At 52.0% G+C, this 23,413-nt stretch overlaps 1 protein-coding gene across 1 annotated transcript; it reads right to left on the reverse strand.

The window, feature by feature from the left end:
- Positions 1-303: 303 nt before the first annotated feature.
- On the reverse strand, positions 304-1,569 carry LOC148219344 (olfactory receptor 14C36-like). The gene has a single exon (XM_088157712.1). The coding sequence runs from the start codon at positions 1,567-1,569 to the stop codon at positions 583-585; it is 987 nt and encodes a 328-aa protein (XP_088013838.1). The 3' UTR covers positions 304-582.
- Positions 1,570-23,413: the final 21,844 nt, after the last annotated feature.

The raw sequence follows: 23,413 nt of genomic DNA on the forward strand, positions 1-23,413 counted from the left end.
ACAGAATCAGAAAAAAATATATGTATATAAAAGAACACTTGGCCTCTCATGACGTGAATTAGGAGCTCCTGACAGAGGAAAGAAGGCCTTCTGTGGCTTCTGCTAGTGGGATACATCCACTGGATTCCATGTGCCCACCAAGCCACTCAATCACTCCCCTCCTTGGCTGCACAGGGGAGAGAAAATAATACAGAACACCACTCATAGGTTGAGATAAGGCAGTTTTCTATAGCAAAAGAGGAAGTTTTTACATGCACCAGCAAAAAGAAACAAACAAAAAATTTTATTCTCTATTTCCCATCAGCAATTTATGTTTGGCCACTTTCCAGGAAGCAGGACTTCAACAGGCAGAGAGGTTGGTCAGGAAGGAAAACACTGTAAATAGGGAATGTCCTCGATTCATCCTCCTTTCCTTAGCTTTTATACACTCTGGAATATTGCTTTGGTTAATTAGGGTCACTGGGCTGGTGTCCCTTCCCAGGATCTGACCCTCTCTCAGCTGCTTGATGGAGAGAGAATCTGCAAGACAGCGCTGATGCTGTGCCAGCTCTGCACAGCAGGAGCCAAACCAGGGGTTTGTTTCTATCTCCTTTCTGCCTCCCAATGCAAAGCAATGTGAGGGCTGTTATTGGAAAATGACAGGGCTGAAAAGCATCCAGTCATGGCTTTCCTGAGAGCTTCTTTGAGCTCCTGGTTCCTCAAGCTATAAATGAGAGGGTTCAGGACTGGAGGCACCAGTGAGTACAAAACTGAAACCACAAGGTCTGTTGCTGAGGATGAGATGGAGGGGGGCTTCAGGTAGACAAATGTGTCAGTGCTGAGGAACAGGGAGAGCACAGCCAGGTGAGGGAGGCAGGTGGAAAAGGCTTTGTGCCGTCCCTGCTCTGAGGGGATCCTCAGCACAGCCCTGAAGATCTGCACATAGGAGAAAACAATGAACACAAAACAGCCAAGTGCTAAACAGAAAGTGACCACAAGAAGCCCAACTTCCCTGAGGCTGGACTGTGAGCAGGAGAGTTTGAGGATGTGTGGGATTTCACAGAAGAACTGGCCCAGGGCATTGCCATGGCACAGGGGCAGGGAAAATGTATTGCCTGTGTGCAGCAGAGCATTGAGAAAGCCACTGGCCCAGGCAGCTGCTGCCATGTGGGCACAAGCTCTGCTGCCCAGGAGGGTCCCGTAGTGCAGGGGTTTGCAGATGGACACGTAGCGGTCGTAGCACATGATGGTGAGAAATGCAAATTCTGCTGCAATGAACAAGGCAAAGAAAAATACCTGAGCAACACATCCTGCATAGGAGATGTATCTGGTGTCCCAGAGGGAATTGTGCATGGCTTTGGGGACAGTGGTGCAGATGGAGCCCAGGTCAGTGAGGGCCAGGTTGAGCAGGAAGAAGAACATGGGGGTGTGCAGGTGGTGGCCGCAGGCTACGGCGCTGATGATGAGGCCGTTGGCCAGGAGGGCAGCCAGGGAGATGGCCAGGAAGAGGCAGAAGTGCAGGAGCTGCAGCTGCCGCGTGTCTGCCAATGGCAGCAGGAGGAAGTGGCTGATGGAGCTGCTGTTGGACATTTCTTCAATATGGCCATGGTGGGCTGTTGAAAGAACACGTTTTACAAATGGAAAAGATTTTCTTGAGTCAGTCCTGGGCAATTTTATAATGAATTCTCTCAAAACGAGTTCTCTTCCTTTGTGGGAATTTCACTAAAAACTTTTTTATATTCGAGTTCAGGTAAGTGCTCCTGCTGAGTTCTTGCTTCATCTTCAGCATTACTCTCAGCCTGAACACTAGGGAGCCCAGAGGGAAAACAGGGATCCCTGCGGCCCAGTACAGTAAGATGTGCTGGCTGTACAGAGGTGCCCTTTGCTCATTACTCCTCCCAATATTTCAGGGTGATCACAATTACTAAGTGCTGGAAAAATAAAGTGGACTCTTTGAAGGCTCCAGTTTCAAAGTCAGTCTCCCTAAACCCTTCTCTGTCTCCATAGTCACCTGAAGATGGAGGATATCCAGGGTTGCTTTGGCTTTCTGCTGCCTGCAGCTGTACCTACTGGGAGCTGTTTCTCTCTATCCAAGGCTTGTCCCTGCCAGTGCTCCCAGAGCCCAGCCCAGCCCTGGGGGCTCAGCTCTGCCCTGCACACCCCTCCCAGCACAGGGCACTGCCCAGGGCCATCTCCCTGCCAGCAGGGCCTTAAGGGCAGCTCACACAAACTGAGATGCTGCAAGCCAAGGTGCTGCTGCTGCTGTCTGTGGGCACAGGAGGGTGAGGAGGCACTTTGTGAGGGAGATGTGAGGCACATCTGCTGATGCCCAGTGGGACAGTGCAGGAGTGTCAGTGACACAGACACACCTGACAGCCCCTTTGCCTTGCCTTGAGGAGAAAGCTGAGAGCAGCCCTGGCCATGCAGCACCACCTCCACAGCAGGAGGAATCTGCCCTGATGGGGGTGGCTCCTTCCACCTCCAACTTCTCCCCACAGTCCATGGGGAGCTGCCAGGCAGGCTGAGAGCTGTCCCTGGCAGGTGGCACATGGCCTGGGCTGGCCAAGAGCCCTGAGGGCTGCAGGAGCTGCTCTGCAGGACAGCCCTGGGCAGCCCTGGCTGCAGCCCCAGCTTCAGCCCCTGCAGCCGTCCCTGGCAGCAGGAGCCGTCCTGCCCTGTCCCTCTGACGGTGCCCAGGGCAGCCCCGCTCTGCAGAACATCATCATCATCCTCCTCCTCCTCCTCCTCCTCCTCCTCCTCCTCCTCCTGTGCCTCAGAGAAACTGGGAGAGTCCTCCTGACACATCCCCCAGGCCGTGGGCTGTGCTGGCTCCAGGAGATGCCTCCAGGAGCACAGGGGACATTGCCCTGCACCCACACACTCACCATGTCCAGGCCTGTGAAGATGTTTCCCCAAGTGCAGTCTCAGCTCAATGTCTTCCCAGTCCTGATTGCCTTGAGCCTGTCTGTGCCTGGCTCCTGTGCCCTCAGTGCCTGCAGGCAGTGCCCTCAGCCCTGCTGGGCTGGCAGAGGAGCTGCTCCTCAGCAGAAATGTCTTTTTGAAGCTTCTCTTGATTTACCTTGGGAGCTGCCTCTGTGCCAGGAGCCCGGCCCAGCTCAGCAGCACAGACACAGCACAAGAACTTTAATGAATCTCTCGGGGCCTTTGGTTCTGTTTACTTCATAATCATTCCCAGAGAGTGTGTTCCAAAAACTTTTCAAGAACTGGAACTTAAATTAAAATACTGAAATTTCTTGAAGTTTTAATGGGTCCCACTGTGGGACATGACTGAGGAAGTGTTCCCTATTTCCAGTTAGAGAAGGTAATTTGAGGCAGAGATGGCAGCTGGGGACAAAGAGAAGCCAAGTCTTGGTGCTCTGGGGCACAGCAGGGTCTGGGCCACCAAGGGCTCTGAGGACACACCTTGTCCTGAGCCACTGGGGCCTCCTGGCACAGCCCCAGCAAGGCTGGCCACTGTCACCCCTTGTCCTGCCCTCAGCATCCCCCCACATCCCAGTGGCCTCAGGGATCTGCTGGGACGAGTCCCTGGGGAGCCTTGGTCAGGAATGGCCCTGGGGGGCTCCTTCATGCTCCCAGGGACTGCAGGTTTTTCACAGGACTTTGGGTTTTGCTTTTGCCTTGGAGTCTCTGAGAACTTTGTGCAATCATGGCCTCCAATTATCTGCTTTAATGAGTCCCTTGAGAGCCTTTGTCAGTAAGAACACTCAGTGGGGCTCATTAATGCTTCAAGACACTCAGGGTTAATTTAAGTTCTACTTTTTGACACTGAATCTCTGAGAGGTTTGTGCAATGTCTACTTCCAATTATCTGCTTTAATTAGTCCCTTGAGAGGCTTTGTTAGTAATGATACTCAGTGGGGCTCATTAATCTTTCAAGTTACTTCCTTTTTTTAAGGTACTTGGAGTTTCCTTTTGACACCAACTCTTTTAGTAGTTTATGCAATGATGCCCCCAATTGTCTACTTTAATTAGTCCCTTGAGAGCTTTGTATTCAAACTCAGTGGGGCTCATTAATACTTTGAGATATTCAAGGTTTTACAGGTAGCTTGGATTTTCCTTTCTCTCTGAGTCTCTGAGTGGTTTTTGGGCAATCCTGGTGTCCAGTTTTCTCCTCCAAGCAGTCCATGAGGAGCCTGTGTTGGGGATGGACCTCAGTGGGACCCATTAATGCTTTGATACACTTTGGGTTTTTCTTCTGACTTGGACTCCTGGAAAGATTTGTGCAATCTCCTCTCAGGCCCTGATGGTCAAGGGCTCAGCACCAAATGCACCACGGGGCTGATTGGGATCAAGCTCGTCCTGACAAACCATGGCTCTGCCTTGATTTCCCTCGGGTCTGGGGCAGTTCACTATGATGGTTTTCAACTCCAGATATAGAGAATAATTCAAAGAGCTTCTAAGAAATACTAATTCATATTGCAAAGGATGTATTTTATTACAGTTCTCTTTACAGCAGAGGTGATTGCAGCATTCTATGGTTGATATTGATGCAGGGTTTCTCCTCATGAGGTCTGACCTGCTCAGAGAAGCTGTGCCTTGAGGTCTGACCCAGTGTGGACAACCTTGCTCCACATTGCCCAACCCCATCCTGTCTGTCCTCACTCACCTGGGACCTGCTTTGCTTGGAGAGCTGGCTGCACTCAGGCCAAAAGGAGTTGTTCCCCTTTTTTTTTTTTTTTTTTTTTTTTTTTTTTTCTGTTGTTGTTGTTGTTTTGGTTTGGTTTGGTCTGGTTTTGTTTTGAAGCAATCTAAAACTCCTGAATTTCCTCATTGAAAGCAGACACCTTTGATTAGTGTGTGCCAGCTCAAGCTTCCACCATTGAAGTTCCCCTTCCCCAAGGCAGAACTGTGCAAGAACTGTTTTAGACCTTTGGACTCTTTGGTTCTACGAGGCCTTGCTGTGCCACCATGCAGTCTTGGTTCTGTGAGGTTCTGTACTGTCACATGGACTGTTGGTTCCTCGAGGTTCCATACTCTCAGCAATGGTCTCTGTAGTTCCTGTGTGTCAAAATGGAAGTCTTGATTCCATGGGGCCCCACAGTGTCACCATGGTCTCCTTGGTTCCACAAGGCCGTGCAGTGTCACAATGGCTCACAGGTTCCATCAGGCCCCACAGTGTCACAGTGGCCCCTTGGTGCCATGAGTTTCCCCAGTGTCACAATGGTTCCTTGGCTCCACGTGGCCCAGGTGTCTCACAATGGACTCTTGGTTCCGTGGGGCCCCGCAGTGTCACAGGGGTTTCCTTGGTTCTGTAGGGTCACAATGGACACTGCAGCGCCCCCTGCTGGCCGGGAGGACCTGGCACTGTGTGAGCACCTCCTGGTGGCCGACCCCTGCAACTGTGAGTGGGCTGGATGGTTTGTACTGGTTTGTACTGATTTGTGCTGGGATGGGGTCCAGGGGGTGCTGGGACGGGGCTGGGTTTACTGGGTTGTATTGGGTTATACTGGGTTATACTGGGAGAGGGTGTGTGAGTGTCCGGGAGGACCTAGCACTGTGTGTATTGGCTGTACTGGGTTATAGTGTTTTGTACTGGGATGGGGTGCTCGGATGTTACTGGTTTATACTGGGTTATACTGCCATAGTGTGCTGGGGGTTACTTGGTTATACTGGTTTGCATTGGGATGAGGTGCTGAGGTGTTAATAATTTGTACTGGGTTCTACTGGGAAAGGGAGCAGGGGTGTGTGAGTGCCCCCTGCTGGCTGGGAGGACCTGGTGGCCGACTGTGAGTTATACTGGGTTATACTGGTTTATACTGGGATGAGGTGCTGGGGGCCACTGGGTTATACTGGGATGTGTTCCTGGGGGTGACTGGGTTGTAGTGGTTTATACTGGGTTATGGTGAGATATTCTGGATTTTACTGGGTTATACTGGGGTGTACTGGGTTATACTGGGATGGAGCTTGGGGATGCTAGGCACTCCACATGGAGCAACTTCTGGGGATGCTGGCCTTACTGATTTATACTGGGATGGGACCTGGGACCTACTGGGAGTGACTTCAGGTTGTGGTGGGCTTACTTTTATACTGGGAGCTGCTACCATGGGCTCAGGGGCTCAGGAGTAGCTCCAAGTGCTTACTGGTTTATACTGGTACCTTCCAAGTCCCCACCTGGGAACACTGGTGGGCACTTGCAGCCAGGCAGGACCTCAAGGCTGAGCTGGCCTTCACCAGGGCCTTGCTGAGCTGCAACTTCTCCAAGTTCTCGGCCTGGCAACACTGCCTGGGGCTGCTGATGCCCACCAGGAACTACGGCAAGGGCACTGCCCCCTGGAAGGCTGAAGGAAGATGAGGGATTCCTCAAAAAAACTCCTCCAATTTTGCAGGACCCCCAAAATTTTCCAGCCCCTCCATCACCTAAAGTGGGAGCTGGTGGGTTCTGTCGGGTTGAATGGGTAGACCTGGTGCTCCTAAATCCCCTTTGACCTCAGTGGGTAGACCTGAACTCCTGGATACCTGGGTGCCCCCATTGAGATATTGAGGTTTCCCCTGCTGTCCTCCTGAGATTTTGGGGTGCCTCCTTTGCCCACCCCAGAGCTGAAGCTGCTGCAGAATACCATCTTCACCAACCCCATGGACCAAAGCACCTGGGTGTACCTGCCCTGCATCCTCTTCCGAGGTAACTCAGGGCTCCCTCCTACCCCTGATGTCCTCACCTGGAGGTTTGGGGTACCCTCTGAATGTTGGGGTGCCCCCCGACAGCCCCACAACTGCCAAGGGTCATCTGTGTCCACGTCGACTGGGAGGATGGTGGCCATCATCTTCTCCTGGCCTGTCAGGGTGAGTCAGGGCACTTGGGTGCCCCGAAAATGACCTGGATATCTCCAAAGCTTATCTGGGTACACCTGGATACTGCCCAAAAATCACCTGGATACCCCTCAACAATCACCTGGGTACACCTGGATATTCCCAAAAATCACCTGGGTACCCCCAGAAATCACCTGGATACAAGTGGGTACCCCTTGGACACCTGGATCACGAAAAACTCCTGGGCTCCCCCCGAAAACGAGTGTCTCAAACATCCTCCTTGCTTTGATTGGGTAGACCTGGTGCCCCTTAACCCCATTGCCTTTAAAGGGTAGACCTGCTGTCCCTAAATTCCTATTGACTTCAATGGGTTAGACCTGGAGTCCTGTTTATCTCCATTTATCTCTATAAATCCCTCCCAGTGGTCCCACTTTTGCTTCAGTGCTCCCAGTCACCCCAGTGTGCCCCCTTAGCCCTTCCCAGTGCTCCCAGTTTAAACAGTAACTCTTCCCAATCAGACCCTATCAGTGGGTAGACCTGGTGTCCCTAAATCCCCTTTGACTTCAGTGGGCAGAGCTGATGTCCCAAAATTTTTGGCGCAAAAAATCCCAATTTTGGGCTTGGAATCTCCAGATTTCGGGTTGAAAATGGACATTTTTGGGCTTAACTGGAGGCACAGATCCAGCATGGACAGCAGGTGAAAGATCAGGGATTCGGGATTGGCCTCCAGGAATTCATCCAGGACATCCAGAGCATTGGCACTGCGATCCTGGAACTGAAATTCCCAGAATTCAGCCCAAGATTTCCTCCAAATTTACTCACATTTCCCTATTTTAGGGCCAAATTTCCTCAAAATCCCTTTGATTTTAATGGATAAGCCAGGTGTCCCTAAATCCATATTGACTTTAATGGGATAGACCTGGTGTCCATAAGTCCCTAGTGATTTCATTAGTCATGTCTGATGTCAAAAAATTGTGTTTTGGGAGATTGACATTACAAGAGATGGGGCAACTGAGAGATGTTGTAAAAGATGGTTTATGGCCTCATGGTGTCAGTCTCATAGAAGGGTGAGACATTAAAGGTGTTACCTCCAAGACCATAATATCAGAAGCTGCCTCATTCTTAGTTACAATGCTTTATGTTCGTTTTTTAGCCAATCAAATACTTCTGGGAAGTTTGCCAGCATCCTTTTACACCAATCATTAATTGCTTTCCTTCTCATGGCTTTTCAGAAATGCATCATTTTTCAACCAATCCTAGAACACTTCACCAACCTACACTGATAAACCATAAACTTCTAACTATATAACAGGTTCCATTGCTAAGCTTTAAAATCTTTTACTATCTTACTTAACATACAGCTTTGCTTACATAATACTCATTTCTGTTTCCTAAAAATATATTTCTAATTAAACTAAAAACTTATATTCTTGTTTTATATCAATTTTACTTTTAATGCTCTGATTGTCCAAGATTTCTCCAAGGACTTAGGTCAAACCTTGCATCCATCTCAATCTCTGAGCCTGTATGCACAAGGCCCTGAGAGCTCTCTGTGCCTGCATTTCCCACACCACCTGTCATCTCTGCCTCCAATTTCCTGCTCACACTGGAACCTGGGGACACTTTCTCAGTCGTGGCCATCAGCGAGACCCATGAACAGTATCAGAAACATTAGAGCTTGATTATGACTGAATTCTTGAGAGGTTTCCTAGAAAACAACGGTTCTGCTTTGATTTCCCTCTGCTCTGGTCCAGTTCATTAGGAAGTGTTTCAACTCCAGTTATGGAGAAATATGACAAAGACCTTCTTAGAAATATCCATTCCTATTTTCAAGACAGTATTTTATTAATGTTCTCTTCAGGGCAGAGATCATTGCAGCACTCTGTGATTGATATTTGTGAGAAATGGATTTGTAAAGGATTCTCGAAGCCTGACTGAAAGCTCACACAGTCTTGTACATCTGTATGCAAACTCTGAGATAAGGTGTGCTGACTCAGAATGGCCCTGGAATAGAGAAGACATTGCTGAGAGAGAGATTGAACTAGAAACAAGTTTCAAATGATGGCCTTACAAAAAGGTCAGATATTTTGGAGAATTAGAACTGTGAAAAATGTATTGTGGCAAGACTACATGGAGTAAAACACTAGGTGATTAGTGTTAGAATTATTAACATCATTGTGTGGCAAAAGCTAAGAGGCTGAAAAACATTTATAAAATACTGTAACCAGGAAAGAAGTTGGCTTCAGATAGAATGGCATTGAGTTTTACATCTGTTATGCTTCATCCTTCAAGGAGTCTGATAAGAGAATAAAATTTTTTAAAACTCCTCTCATTTCCCCCTCTCTGCAGAGCTGGGATTTTCCAGCAGTGAGGAGTACCTGGACATCAGTCCCTGAGAGGGAGCTGAAGGAAAACTTCTCAAGAACTCCAAGTCAGACTCAAACTCCAAAGTTTGTTTAACTTTAATGGGTCTCAATGAGGGATATGACTGAGAAAGTGTCCCCAGGTTCCAGTTAGAGCAGAACACTGGAGGCACTGATGACAGGTGGGGACAAACAAGGGAAAGTTGTCTCTGATGCTGAGCACACCTGGATGTGTTTCAGGAATGCAAAGGGCCAAGGGCTGAGCCCCAGCCCCTGGCAAGGCAGATCCTGTCCCTCCCTCATTGCTCAGGGCTCTTCCCGGGCCACTGGGCTCTGGGCATGTGCAATGCCAAGGGCAGCACCATGGGGCGGCCCCTGCCAGGCTGCTGAGCAGGGACAAGGAGGCAATGAGGCCCCAGCACAGCAAGGCTCACTTGTCCCCTGCTGGCCTCAGGCCCAGGGCCAGCCTGCATGGCCCAAGTGCTGCAGGAGTTGGCTGTGTCAGGGCCTTTCAGCTGCTGCCCATCCCTGTGCCCTCTGCAGCCCAGGCTGTCCTACGGTGTCCATGCCCTGCGCCTCTGTCCCTGCAGGCTGTCGTCATCCCCCGGCTGCCCCACCTCGCTGGCCCCTTCCTTTGCTGACAGCTCTGCCTCCTGCCTGCCTCTGCCTGGACACACAGAGCCTTGGCCTTGATACCAAAAGGGTTTAATTCAAGTTTTACTGTGCCTATGTTCCTGTGAACTTCACGTGCCTATGAACTTTCAGCAGAAAAACAAGGCATTGTGGGGCTGCTTTGCCAGCTGGGACAGTTGGAAGAAATGAAGAAGGCATCTGGCTCAAGGCTGCAGTGATAGAAAAATCACGGACTATAACTGGGAAATAGGCATGACTTCTATGGAAATGGGTAAATTGTAATGCACATGTAGTGACTGAAATTAAGCCACACGCTTTTAGAATCACATGTCCGCATGAGGTTAGGTGTTATCCTCTGCTGGACCTCAGCCCTGAATAAATTATGCCCTTTTTAACACCAGATTAGTTTCAAAGAGTCTTATTCTTATATATCGGAGATTTGGTAACATTGTGGCCTCAGGGACCCAAGGAGTCCACTGTGACACTGTGGAACCTCATGGCACAAAGGCTCCATTGTGACACAATAGAATCCCATGGAACCAAGGGCCCTTTTTAACCCTGTGGGGCTGCATGAAACCAAAATCCATTTGGACACAGCGGGGCCCAATGGCACTGATGGTCCATTGTGATAGTGCAGATCCATGGAGACCATTGTGACACCACAGAAACGCCTGGAACCAAAATTCCATTGTGACAGAGAAAGGTCTCATGGAACCAAGGGGCCATTGTGGCACAGCAGAGCCAGACAGAACCAAGGAGTCCATGGTGACACTGTGGAGCCTCATGGAACAAAGGGTCTGTTGTTACACTGGGGGCCCTGTGGAAGCATGGGGACCATTCTGATACTGTGGTGCTCCATGAAACAAAGGGGCCATTCTGACAGTGCCACCCCTCACGGAACCAAGGGCCCAATTGTGTCACAGTGGGGCTTTATGGAACCAAAGGTCCATTGTGACACTGCAGGGCCTTGTTTAACCAAGGGGCCATTTTAGCACAGCAGGGCCTCATGGAATCAAGGGGACCACAGTGACAGTGTGGGGCTCCATGGGATGAAGGGTCCATTCTGACACCATGGAACCAAGGAGATAATTGTTTACACTACTGGGCATCATGGAACCAAGGAGGCCATCTTGAAGCAGTGGGGCCTCATGGAACCATGGAGACCATTATGACACTTTGAGGTCTCATCTAACCTAAAGACCATTGTGGCACTGCAGGAACTCATGGAACCAAGGGCACAATAGTGACACTGTGAGGCTCCAAAGGACCAAGGGGGCATTTTGACACTGCAGAACCAAGGGTCCGTTGTGACACAGCAGGACCTCATGAAAGCATGGAGGCCATTTTAAAAGTTTGAGGCTTTTTTAAAGAGCCATTGTGACACTTCAGAGCCCTGTGAAACCAAGGGGACCCTAGTGACACTGTGGGGCTCAATGGGACCAAGCGGCCACTGTGACACTCTGGGGTGTCACAGAACCAATCGTCTGTTGTGACATTGCAGAGCCTTATGGAATCATGGAGACTACTGTGACACAACAGATCTCATTGAACAAGTGGCCATTGTGACACTTTGCAGCCCCACGGAACCAAGGAGTCCATTGTGACACTACAGGGGCTTGCCAGGCCAAGGGGCAATTGTGGCACTGTGTGGCACGGTTACGGGGGGCAATTGTGGGGGTTTAGATAAGTCCCTGCCCTTTGCCCAGGCCTCTGGCAGCAGGCAGTGTCTTTATTGAGGTGGTCAGCACCCAAAAACTCACTCTCATTTGCAATATCTTTAATAATGGCTAATTCGGTCTATTATAGCATGAATTCTTTATTTAATAGACAGAAAACTAACAGACGTAAGACTTAAACCATTACTACACAGGAATAAGGACAAAAAGAGACTTCTACCAGGTATATACAGCACGAGGTTAAAGGTACCTCTTAATATTACAGCTAGCAAAGATATAACTTAGGATTCAATGTATCTTACCATCCAATTGTTGGTGGAGTCTCACATCGAGATCCTTTCCCTCAATCCCCAGGGAAGTACCCGTGGAATCTGTGTGCAAACTACAAGAAGAAGCCCTTTACACCTTCAGGGTGTGTATGTGGTGGCTTCTGCCTCTCTGATAACTCATATGTCTTTTAGTTTGTAAAACAGTGTCTCTCAGTCAAGAATATTTCTTTTATCTCTTCCCACATCTGCTCTCCAGACTAAGATGTTGATTCTGAGCTGAGGCCTGAGCCCTTTTGGCCCCAGAGATGATCCCTTGCTGGGTGTCTCAGCCCAGGTTATCTCTTTATGCACCGACTGTCTGTGGTAGGGGTGGGTGGATGTCCTGCCACAGGCACCCCTGAACCAAGGAGACCTTTGTGACCCTGCAGGGCCCATGGAGCTAAGGGTTCATGTGACAGTGCAGGACCCCATGGAACCACTTTCTATATGCCTTTACTGTAATCATTATATGTACAGCTTCTATCTCTCAGCTAAGCTCTTAACCATTTGATTTTTGCTTCAAAGCGTGGAGCAGAGAAAGCTCAGATTTGCACAAGGCTGCTCTGAGTCCTGGGAATTGGATGGGGGAAATGGTGGCGTATGGGCAAGGACAAAGTGTCATTGATTGTCAGCCAAAAAGGGTCTTGATTTTCATATCTGTTCAGACTGCATTAGGAGGAGCTGGGGATCAATATAACTGGAGATTGCTGATATAAATCCATAAACTGGAAAAGAATAAATGGTAAAAAAGATATTCACTCTTTTTGTTTTTAAATAAAATATGTTTTGAATGGAGTGGAAGTCCTGCTTTATGCTCAGGTTTCTTGTAGTAGCTCTGTATCAGGTGACTTGTAGCCCAAATTGCTCCTGCTCTCATGTTCTTTAGAATGGCTGATTAGGTCTATTATAAAAGGAATTATTCACTGAATGGACACAAGATTAATAGACAAGAGACTTTAAATAGACTACTTACTGCACAGGATAAACAAAAGAAGCCCAGGTAGATACAAACACAGTACACAATAAAGTTTCCTATATTACAGCTAGTGAAGAAATAGCAGAGATCAGGAGTTAATGTAACTTATCACCAAACTGATGAGGGAGTACACAGGGAGCCCTTTCACTCAGCTTCCAGAAAAGGAACCACAAAGATGTATCCACACTTGAGAGAGAAGCCCTACCTGTTTGCAGGGACTATGCAGAAGATTTCTGCTTGGTGAAAGTTTTGTGTGACTTTTACAGTTTGTAAAGTGAAGTGTGTGTCACTCAGAAATTCAAGGCTCATCTCCCTTCAGTCTGCTCTCAAGGCAAGATGTTCATGGTCAGCTGGGAATTCCACCCCCCTGGCACCAGAGAGAACTCAAGACAGGACAGATGTCCGGCCTGGGTTATCTCAGCAATTCCTGAGAGGGGGAAGATGCCCTGAGTGATGGCCCCAGCTGATGGACAGAACAGATGAGCTCTGCTGGGCCATAGGGGAAGTCCTGCTGCAGGAACCTCATGGAACCAAGGGTCTGTTGTGACAGATCAAGTCACAAAAAATGGGGCTTCTTGGAACCCAGGAGAACATTGTGGGGCAATGGAATCTGATGGAGCCAAGTGTCAATTGTCAGAACAGAGAGGCCTCATGGAACCCAAGTGACCCTTGGGACTCCATGGAATCTCATGGAACAAACTGTCAGGTGTAACACAGCAGGGTGTCATGGAACACAGATGCCACTGGGACATTGCCATTGCTCATGGAACCAAGTGTCCATTGTGACACAACTGGGCCTAATGGAACACAGGAGACCACTGTGACACAAGGGAATCTCAAGAAACCAAGACTGCATTGTGAGACAGCAGGGTGTCAGGGAACCAAGGGAACCATTGTGAGGCAATGGAATGTCCTGGAAGAACAGGTAGATTTTCAAGAGAGCAGGACCTGATGGAACCCAGGAGCCAATGGGACATTTCCAAGGCTCATGCAAGCAAGCATCCATTGTGACAGAGCCAGGCCTAATGGAGCAAAGAAGAACATGGTTACCCAATGGAATCTGATGGAACCAAGTGTCCACAGTTTCACAGTGCTGCCTTATAGATTGGTGGAGACCATTGTGTTGCAATTGAATATGCTGGAACTGTTGTGACAAATGTGGGCTTTATGAAACCAAGGAGACCACTGTGATGCAATCAAATCTCAAGGAAACAAGGGTCAATTGTGAACACATCAGATGCTCAGGAAAATAAGGAGAACAGTGTAACATAGTGGAATCTCATGGAACCAAGCCTTTATTTTGACAAAGTAGGACTGAATAGGAGACAGGTGCCATTGGGACATTGCCAGCTCTTGTGGAATCCAGTGTCCATTGGGACACAGGGCAGGCCATGGAAACTTAGGGAGCGTTGTGATGTGATGGAACCAAGGGTCAATTGTGACAGAGAGGGGCCACAAGGAACACAAGGGCCATGGAAATATTGCCAGGCCTAATAGAAACAAAACTCCACGGTGGCAGAACAAGGTCTCGTGAGATCTGGGAGAGCACTGTGAAACAATGGAATCTCATGGAAGCAAGTGTCCATTGTGACATGGCAGGGCCTGATGGCACCTATGTGCCACTGGGACTGTGCCAAGGCTCCACTGTGACAACGAACAGCCTCATGGCACCCTGGAGGACATTGTGTCACAGTGGAATCTCATGGAACCAAAGCTCCATTGTGACAAAGAGTGGCCTGATGGAAACCCAGTGCCACTGGGACATCTCCAGCCTTGAAGGAAGCAAGTGTCCATTGTGACACAGCACAGCCTTGTGAATCACAGGAGAGCACAGTGACACCGTGGAATCTTGGGGAACCAAGTGTCAATTGTAAACCCATGGAAACCAGGAGACCATTGTGACACCGTGGAATCGCAAGGAAGCAAATGTCCTCTGTTTCATGTTTCATGTTGTGGCCTCACAGAGCACTGGAGACCATTGTGACAGAATAGAAAAATGTGGAGCAAAGGCTCTTGTAAGAGTCAGTCTGGAGTTTCCCTCATTTGCCTCACGACCATCGCGAGGATAGAGGCTGTCCCAAGGACCCCCACCCACTTCTGGACAGGAGTTCTGGCCTGGCCGAGGTGGATGCTGGCCAAGGGACTGTTTGCTGGTGCTCTGTGCTTGCTGTGCTGTCCACGGTACAGAGCCTTTGAACAGGTACTGCACCTACAGCTGCTTCTCGGAGCACCACTGCATGTTCTGTCTCGAGCACCTCACAATGGCCCATAAATCTCCCACCTCTTGGCCAGACTCTACTCACTTTGGAAAAGGACTATAAGAAAGCGACCCTCTGGAGAAGCCTTTGAGATCTCCCCACAGAAGACGTGTCTATTGGCTGGGACCACCAGGACACCGGAGTCTCTTGGGCCAGACCACGAGGACATCCATCTCATCTGTCAGTAGCTATTCCCCATTCTCCCCTTTCTCTAACTAACTCAGAAAACACTTCCTAAATGCAGCAACATGGTGCATATTCATAGACCTTCATGCATTATTCAGAATCATTCTCCCCAACCTGTAAATCATTATTTTTTCCTGCCCTGGGGTTCTGGTGTTCCATAATCCAAGAATGTGAACAATTTCTTGATTATCTTTTTTCCATTCCCTGAGTTAGGTACATGAACAAAAGATTTTACATCAAAATGTTGTAGTCCAAAAAAATATATTTATCACTACTATTTATAAGTTCTGTTAATCGCAGAGCTATAAGAAACTATGTTCATACAGCAAAGTTTTCCAACAGACAGCATTCATTTTAATATTTGCAAAAAGACCATAATATAATATGTACTTATAACACACCTAGGATTCAAATTTCTTTTCTGAGTCTGGAAGAGTCATAGCTGGGGCACCAATCATTTTGTTATTTTTCATTTTCTCAGCTTTTGTTCCTTTTCTCCTGTCCATACCACAACCTTGAGGCTACTGAGGTTTAGAAAGTGATACAATGTTATGGGTAGAACAGAATCCTCAATCCAGGTCCTGCAAAATATCCTATTAATGCTCAGAATTCTTGCACCTCCTTTTCAGTCCTGGATTACTTCTGAGATTCTCCAGACCCTCTCTGGGTCAATACACCACAAACCTACAGTCAAAATACATCCCAAATATTTAACTATTTTTTAGAGCATTTGCTCTTTTTTTTTCAAATAATCAAAGATGCTTTGTTTAGCCTGAACATTCAGCCAATTCGCAGAGGCTTCTTCTACCACTTCTTGTCCTCCTGATTGCAGCAAGTCATCCACATCCTGCATTAACCCAATCCCTGGGGGTGGGGTAAATTCTTGTCATGTTTATTGCAAGGCTTCCCCGAATAAGGCTGGTGCTTCCGTGCATCCCTGCAGAAGGACCGTCCATGTCTTTTCCATTTTCCCTTCTACCTCTTGCTCCCAGTCAAGGGCAAAATACAGTTTACCATCCTGTGTGAGTGGGCATCCCCAGAAAGCATCTTTGCCATTAAGGACAATGGTGGCAGTGTGAGGAGGGAACCTGGTTCAGGATGGTGTAAGGATGTGAGAGCCCGTGGGTGCTGGGGCCCCCTTGGGCCCTGGGGTTCATCCCTCAGGGGCTGTAGAAACTCTGCCATGGCCTTGGCCTTCCCCTTGGCCTTTTCCTCATCCCTTCTTGCATTCCCCTGCTGTGCCTTTGTGACCAACTGCTCCAGGGGCTTCTTCTGCCCCTCCTGCAGCCCCCTCAGTGCCTGCGGGTGCTCATCCTCTGACAGCTGCTGAGCTTTCTGCAAAATCATTCCTTTCTGCAGTGAGCCAAGGAAAATGCTTAAAAGCTAATCTCGATCCTTGCACGTCCAATCCCCATTTCCCAGCTGTTCCTTCCTGCTGCTCCTTGTGCTGTCGCTGCCGTGGCCAGCCCGTATCCCAGAGCCGGTGCCTGTCCTGCCGCAGTGTCCAAACGCGGCCCCCCCGGCGGGCAGGGCCGGCAGCTCCACGGGGCCGGGCAGCGGCCGGGGCGTCCCGCAGCCTCCTGGGGGCCGGGGGCCACTGCCGGGCCTGCAATTGCCGGCGGCTGCTGGGCTCAGGCAGCGCCCGGCGCTGAGCCCCGGCTGCCCCACAGCCCCGGCCCGGCCCCGCAGCTCCCCACAGGCCCCCAGCCCGTGCTCCCGGTGCCGCCCCTCTGCGCCCGCTCCTGCCGCTGCCCAGCACAGAGAAACCCCCTGCAATCCTCACCTCCTTGTGTGCCTGTCCTGGCAACCGCGGATACAAACGATCTGGATCAGCTGGCAACTTCTGAGGATAAGAGCCTGCTGAAAAAAATGCCCATCCTCAGTATTTTTCTCTTCCTCGTCTTTTACATCATCCTTTTTCTTACCACATAGATTCCTCCTGCTGCTTCTTGCCTGAGCCATATTCCTGCACACTGCCCTTCACCCAATCCCTTCCCAGCACAGCAACAGCATCCATCTCCTGTGGTCTCAATCCCTTCTGGACTTCCCTTATTGCCCCCCTGGGGGTCCATGTCCTTGATTCTCTCTGGGACAATGTGCAAACTCCCTCAACATGCTCCCAAGGGACCCTTCAGAGATATTTTGGGATCATCATCCCTTTTGCCGGGAGCCCTTCCTGACTTTCCCTTTCTACCCTCCATGGGTGCCCTGCCATGTTTAGTCCCCGAAGATCCCACTGTAGTCACTGCTGAGATTTTCAGTGCTCTCTGGCTGCCGACTCTTCCCAGCCCCCCTGATCTGTCACTCGTCTGTCTCCCGGCCCCAGCGCCCCCCGCCAGGGGAATTTGGGGAGGTGGGAGCGGGGAGCGCCAAGGCCGGGCCCCCCCGCGCTGTGGTGGCGGCAGCGGCTGCAGTGGGGAGCGAGTGCGGGCGGGAGCGGCCGAGAGCCCAGCGCTGCCCCAGCCCGAGCTGCCCCAGCTCCATCGCTGCCCCTGCGCTGGGATGCTGTGGGTTTGGGGGGAAGAGGGAGCCGGCAGTGGGTGCTGAGCCTGGGGGCAGCAGGAGAAGGGAAGGAGAAGCACGGTTGGAGAACAAAATGGTAAAAAATGCACGTGGGAGGAGAAGGTGGGATTGTGCAGGAGAAGGAAAAATAGTAGGACGAAGAGGAGTGTGAGGAAGAGTAGGGACACAGGAGGAGGAGGAGGCGGAACAGGAAGCAGCTCAAGGTTCCAGCCCTTTCTGTATCCCCAGCCTCCCCACAGGCACCAGGTGAACGGGAAGAAAAATCCACTATTTCCAATGGGGTGAATCTTGGCGTTTCTTAGCTTTATTGGGCTAAATGTCGGTGTTTTTGTTACTTTCGGGAGCCTGAATGTTTATATTTTGGAGGGAGTTTTGGCTGAATCCTGATATTTGGGGTATTTTTTATCTGTGTCAGGATGTTTGGAGGATTTTTGGTTTGAATCTTGGTGTTTTGGTGGTTCATACACAAGATGCCCAATGTCTTCCTGAGCTGCACTTGGGCAAGGAAGAGCCCCCCAACTCACGGCCCTCTCCTCTTGTTTTCTCCCAAACCAGGATTTTTTGTTCCCAAGGTGTGGGCAGATGGAGGGGGAGGAAAAGCCCCAGAGTTCCCTAAGGAGGAGGGGCTGCAAACCCATCCTGGGGAGCTGTGAGGAGCAAAGACCCTCCCTGAGCCAGGAAGGCGGCCGGAGATTCAGTCAGAGCTCAGAGGTGGTGGAGAAGGCTCATGGAGGGGAGAAGCCCCACAGGTGCTTGGAATGTGGGAAGGATTTCAGCTACAGCTCCAGCCTGATCCGGCACCAGAGGATGCACACTGGGGAGAGGCCCTACGAGTGTGGGGAATGTGAGAAGAGCTTTAGGACAATATCTTACCTGTTGCAGCACCAGGTGATCCACATAGGAGAACGGCCCTACACCTGCTTGGAATGTGGAAAGAGCTTTGGGTGGAGCTCCAGCCTGAGAAAACACCAGTGCATCCACACTGGGGAGAGGCCCTACGAGTGTCCCAGGTGTGGGAAGAGGTTTCAGCCCAGCTCCAATCTCCTCAGACATGAGCGGATTCACACAGAGGAGAGGCCCTTCCGCTGCCCCGCCTGCGGGAAGGGCTTCAAGCACAACTCCACCCTCACTGCCCACCGGCGCATCCACACCGGGGAGAGGCCCTACGAGTGTCCTGAGTGTGGGAAGGGCTTCTCCACGAGCTCTCACTTGACCCAAGACCAACGAAGCCACCAATAAAGGAAGGCCTGTGATTGTCCCCAGTGTGGGAAGAGCTTCGTGCTCTGCTCCAGCTCCATCCCTCATGGGAGGATCGGTGTTGGATGATCCCCAGTGAGCCCCGTTGGGCAGAGCCCTGGTGATCCGTGGTCCTGGTGATCCGTGTTGGGTGGGGCGAAGGGGTTGGAGAGATTTCTCTCCCTTCTCCTTGTGCTGCTGTGATGTGGTTGGTAATAAATTCCCTCGCTGTGCCCAGGCTGGGTCTGTTGTTCCCGTGCCGGTGCTCGGGGCGGGATCTCTCCTGTTCCTTCTCTCAACTCCCGGGCCTCTCCTCAGCCAATCAGAGAATGCGGTGGAGAAGATTCAGCCAATCAGCGAGAGCAGCTGTGATGACTCACCGGTTGCCGGGCAGACCCGCAGCACCCAGTGTTCCCCACCTGGGCCCCACCCTCCCCGCCCAATCACGATCCCCCCGCGGGGTCCCCCCAAGTCCCTCCCCAGTCCCGCCCCACAATAAACGGGACTGCGGCAAACTGGGAAGATTTATTTGGAGCACTGGGAGCAGCTGAGCTGGGGCAGAGTGACTGCGGGGCTGGGCGGACACACAACACTCCCAAAATCAGCGTGGGGGTGGAGCAGGGGGTTCTGGCTGGGCTCGAGGCCACGGGGAGGGGCTGAAGCCGCTGCTGGGACAAGAGCTCTGTGGGCAGAGAAAAGGGGGTGAAACTGAGCCAGGGGTCCTCAGGGAGAGCACACACACTCCGCGACCCCCCGTCACCTTCTTGCACAGGTAGAAGCCGAGCCCCAGCGCCAGGAAGACAAAGCCCAACAAGGAGACCCTGATCCCCATCAGCACCTTTCTTTGGGAGGTGTCTGGTGGCGTTTCTGGGGGTCCGCAGGGGTCAGGACCCCCCAAAACCTCTCACAGATACCCAAAGCCCTTCTAATCACATTCTCAATTGCTGCCAGCCAAAGTGAGGAGTACCTGAAACCTCCTCCCAGTCTCTTCCCAGCCTACCAAGGATCCACCAAATCCCCTCCTGTCCTTCTCAGGATCCCATAACCCTGTCCCATTTTCCCCACACCACCCCAGGACCCCCAGTCTTTCTCCCAGTCCCTTCCCAGCCCCACCAGGACTCACCAAGACCTTCCCAGTCTCTTTCCAGCACAACCAGCCTCATTCCAACTCCCGCTTTCCAATCCCTGATCTTTTCCCAGCCCCACCCAGTTCACTCAAATCCCTCCCAATTACACCCAGCACCCCCAGACTCCATCCCAGTGCCCACCAGGACCCCTGGAACCCCATCCCACCCTCCACAGCATCCTTTAAACTCCTCAGCCCTTCCAGACCCCTGAACCCTACTCCCAGTTTTAACCAGGCTATCTCAAACTCCCTCCCAGTTACTCCCAGCACACCCCACTCCCTCTCCCAGCCCCCTCAGTGCCTCCCCCACTCCCCCACACTGTGGGGTCCGGGCCGTGCCCCAGTGCCGGCTCAGGGGGTGCTCCAGGCTGACGTGCTCCACCTGGCAGCTGGAGCTGACCCCGTGCCAGGGGGGGTTTCCAGCTCCTAGTGCTGCTGGAAACCAGGTCGGTGGCCACCACATGCCCTGAGAGCTCCTGCTTGCCCTGGAACCAGCTCAGCTGGATCTCGGCAGGGTAGAAATCCATCTCAGAGCAGAGCAGGCAGCTGGGGCCGGGCTGGGAGTTGGAGGGAACCAGTGAGATGGACTCACTGAGGGGCACTGGGAGAGAGTGGGGACACACTGGGATCAGCTGGGGGAAACTGGGAGAGATGAAAGAGGGCTGGTATGGCACTGAGAGTGACTGGGAAGGAAACTGGAGAGAGTGGGGGAACACTGGGAGAGAGTGGAGTGGATTAGGGCAAAGGGAGTGGGTGGGGGTCTGGGATTGGACTGGAAAAGGACTTGGAAAGATTGGGAAGGACTGGGAAGGCATTGGGAGACAGGTTGTAGGTCTGAGAGTGGGGTTAGAAGGACTGGGAGTGGACTGGGAATGGAATGGCTGTGACTGAGGAATTGGGAGGGATTCTGGTGACACTGGGAGGGACTATGAGGACACTGGGAGAGACTGGGATGGACTGGGAGAACCTGACTTTGGGTGAGGGGGCAGGAGGCCCCGGGGATGGGCACAAGAAGGGCTGACATGTCTCGGGTGATTCCCAGGGAGGTTTTCAGGAGTTCCAGGGTCATTCCCAGGGCAGAGCCCGAGGGGACACGCTCTGCCCCACGCTCACCTCTGCGCTCCACGAGGAACAGGCTGGACAACTCGTAGGTGAGCCAGCAGTGCCTGTCCACCACAGCCCGTCTGTACTCCATCCATTGCAGGTCGCTGTTCCAGTACCTGGCAGCCTTCTGTCTCAATGAAGAGATGGAGCTGTCACCCCCGTGTCTGGTTGGTACCACCAGCACAGCCCACACGGCACCAGCACTGGCTGAGCTCCATGTCCAGGAGCAGCCATGGATGCCCACGGTGCGGGCAGGCAGGAGCCAGGCAGGGGCTGCTGTGACCAGCGGCGGGGCCCCGAGGGGCTGGGGGAGCCCGTGCTGAGCATCCCTGGGCGGAGGGCACATCTCCTTCAGTGGCATCATCTGGGCCTGGCCCTCCTCCAATGGCATGCCCAGGAAAAGAGGGGAGCCATGGAGAGCATCTCCAGAGACACAGCCTGACCAGCAGTGTCAGCAGGCAAAACAAAGGTTTTGCTAAGCAATGGCCCTTTGATGGAGCAAAACATTTACAATCAGGGCAGTCCATTCGTGCAGATGGGGGTACACTCTGGGGCTACAGCTAAGGCCATGAGGTCACAGCAGGCTCTGGGGTCACAGCAGGCTGAGGTCTCAGCAGGCTCTGGGGTCCCAGAGGTGCCAGAGCCCCGTGGTTGCACAGCACCACAGCCAGCGAGCAGTCAGTCCTTGAGCACAACTGCTGCGGCAGCAGCGGCGGCGGCGGCAGTGGTGCTGACATTGGGACAGCGGTGTCAGGACAGCGGGGGCAGCAAGAGCTGCGGGACTGGCACAGGACAAGGCACCGTGGCCCTTGCTCTGCGCCTCTTCCTCCTGCTCCTCCTGGCACTGGCCCTGCCTGCCAGGGCTGCCCAGGCAGCTCCGTGGCGAGCACAGGGAGCAGGTGAGCCGGCGGCCTGGCTCCCCTTTCCCGGGACAGCGCTCCCTTCTCCCCAGGGAGCGTTGGGGATGGTTTTGCATAGAGCTTTAGGGAGGCTTTCCTCTGTGGAGGGAGAGAGCCCAGAGGGGCCCTGGGCTGTTCCGGTTTCCCCTCCAGGGATGTTGAACAGGGCATAGAAAGAGTGTGAAGAGTGACCAGAACCACCATAGAGTTCCCAAGGCCCCTCAGCAGCTTTGGCCAAATCCATTCACATCTGGCACCCACAGCCTTACCCGACCCCCTTGCAGTGCCCATTCCCTAAGGCACAAGGAGATCTCAGCACACCATGGAAATACTTCTGATTTGTGCTCCCTTCTAGATTTGGATCCTGATATGGCTTATTTAGAAAAGCTGGTGAATGACAGTATGAAGATTCTAGAGCATGGTGGAGGCAAGTTCTCATTGCACCCTTCCTGACAGAATAATCTGTGCAAGAGCTCTATCCTGTGATGTTTCCTTTACATAATCTCAGGGTTGAGGGATTCTGGAAACCATGCCCTGCTCCCTTCTGGAGCCCCGAGTGATCCCTCAGGATCACTGTCAGTGGGAGGAAGGAGCATTCCTTCAATCCTCTTCCCATGTTCAATGCTGGTGTCTCCTTCTGTGTGCTCTGTACAGTCACAGAGAAGAGCAGAGAGGGAAGGGAAGGGAAGGGAAGGGAAGGGAAGGGAAGGGAAGGGAAGGGAAGGGAAGGGCCCATGGTTGTGCCTTGCACGGCTCCTTTGCCAGCCCCAGGCAGCCTGAGCTGCTCCTGCTGCCGCTGCCAAGCCCTGGCCCTTTCCGGGGCTGGGTTCAGGGCTGCTGGCAGCTCCAGGGAGTCCTTTCTCCCCTGACTGCCCTACAAGAGGCTCCTTCCATCCAGTGTGGGGCCACTGCAGGCAACTGCTCCCTCTGCCCCTGCTCCTGAGCACTCATTGCACTCACTGCCACTGCAGCCTGAAGGAGAAATGGAACTACTTTCCATTAAGGTCCTCCCAGATGGAAGAACCAAGACGTAGGAGAAAAGAAATCTCTGGAGGAATTGAAAAGTCTGGACCAGAAGCTGAGTGACCTGGAGAGACGCCGTGGTGGGTGCATTTCCCTCAGCCTTCTCCTGACACTCAGCAGCCGGGGGCTTTCTCTGCACATCTGGACACGCCGTGCCTGGCACAGTGGGAAGGGATCCATGGCAGCCTCGCTGCCCCACTGCTGCTGTCACAGCCTGCAGGGCTGTTTCCCAGCCTGGCCTGGCTGCAGCTTCTCCCCAGCCTCTGCAGGAAGGCCTCTGGCATCAGCTGACACGGAGCCCAAAGTGCCCCACGGGCCATGCACACCCTGAGATGCCCTGAAATTTCCTGAAATCA

The sequence above is a fragment of the Sturnus vulgaris genome, unplaced genomic scaffold (genome assembly GCF_052056855.1).
Source record: "Sturnus vulgaris isolate bStuVul1 unplaced genomic scaffold, bStuVul1.hap1 Scaffold_155, whole genome shotgun sequence".
NCBI lineage: Eukaryota > Metazoa > Chordata > Aves > Passeriformes > Sturnidae > Sturnus > Sturnus vulgaris.

Bases quoted from the DNA above. Each gene is read 5' to 3' on its own strand.
- LOC148219344 (XM_088157712.1), bottom strand. From the start codon at position 1,569: ATGTCCAACAGCAGCTCCATCAGCCACTTCCTCCTGCTGCCATTGGCA.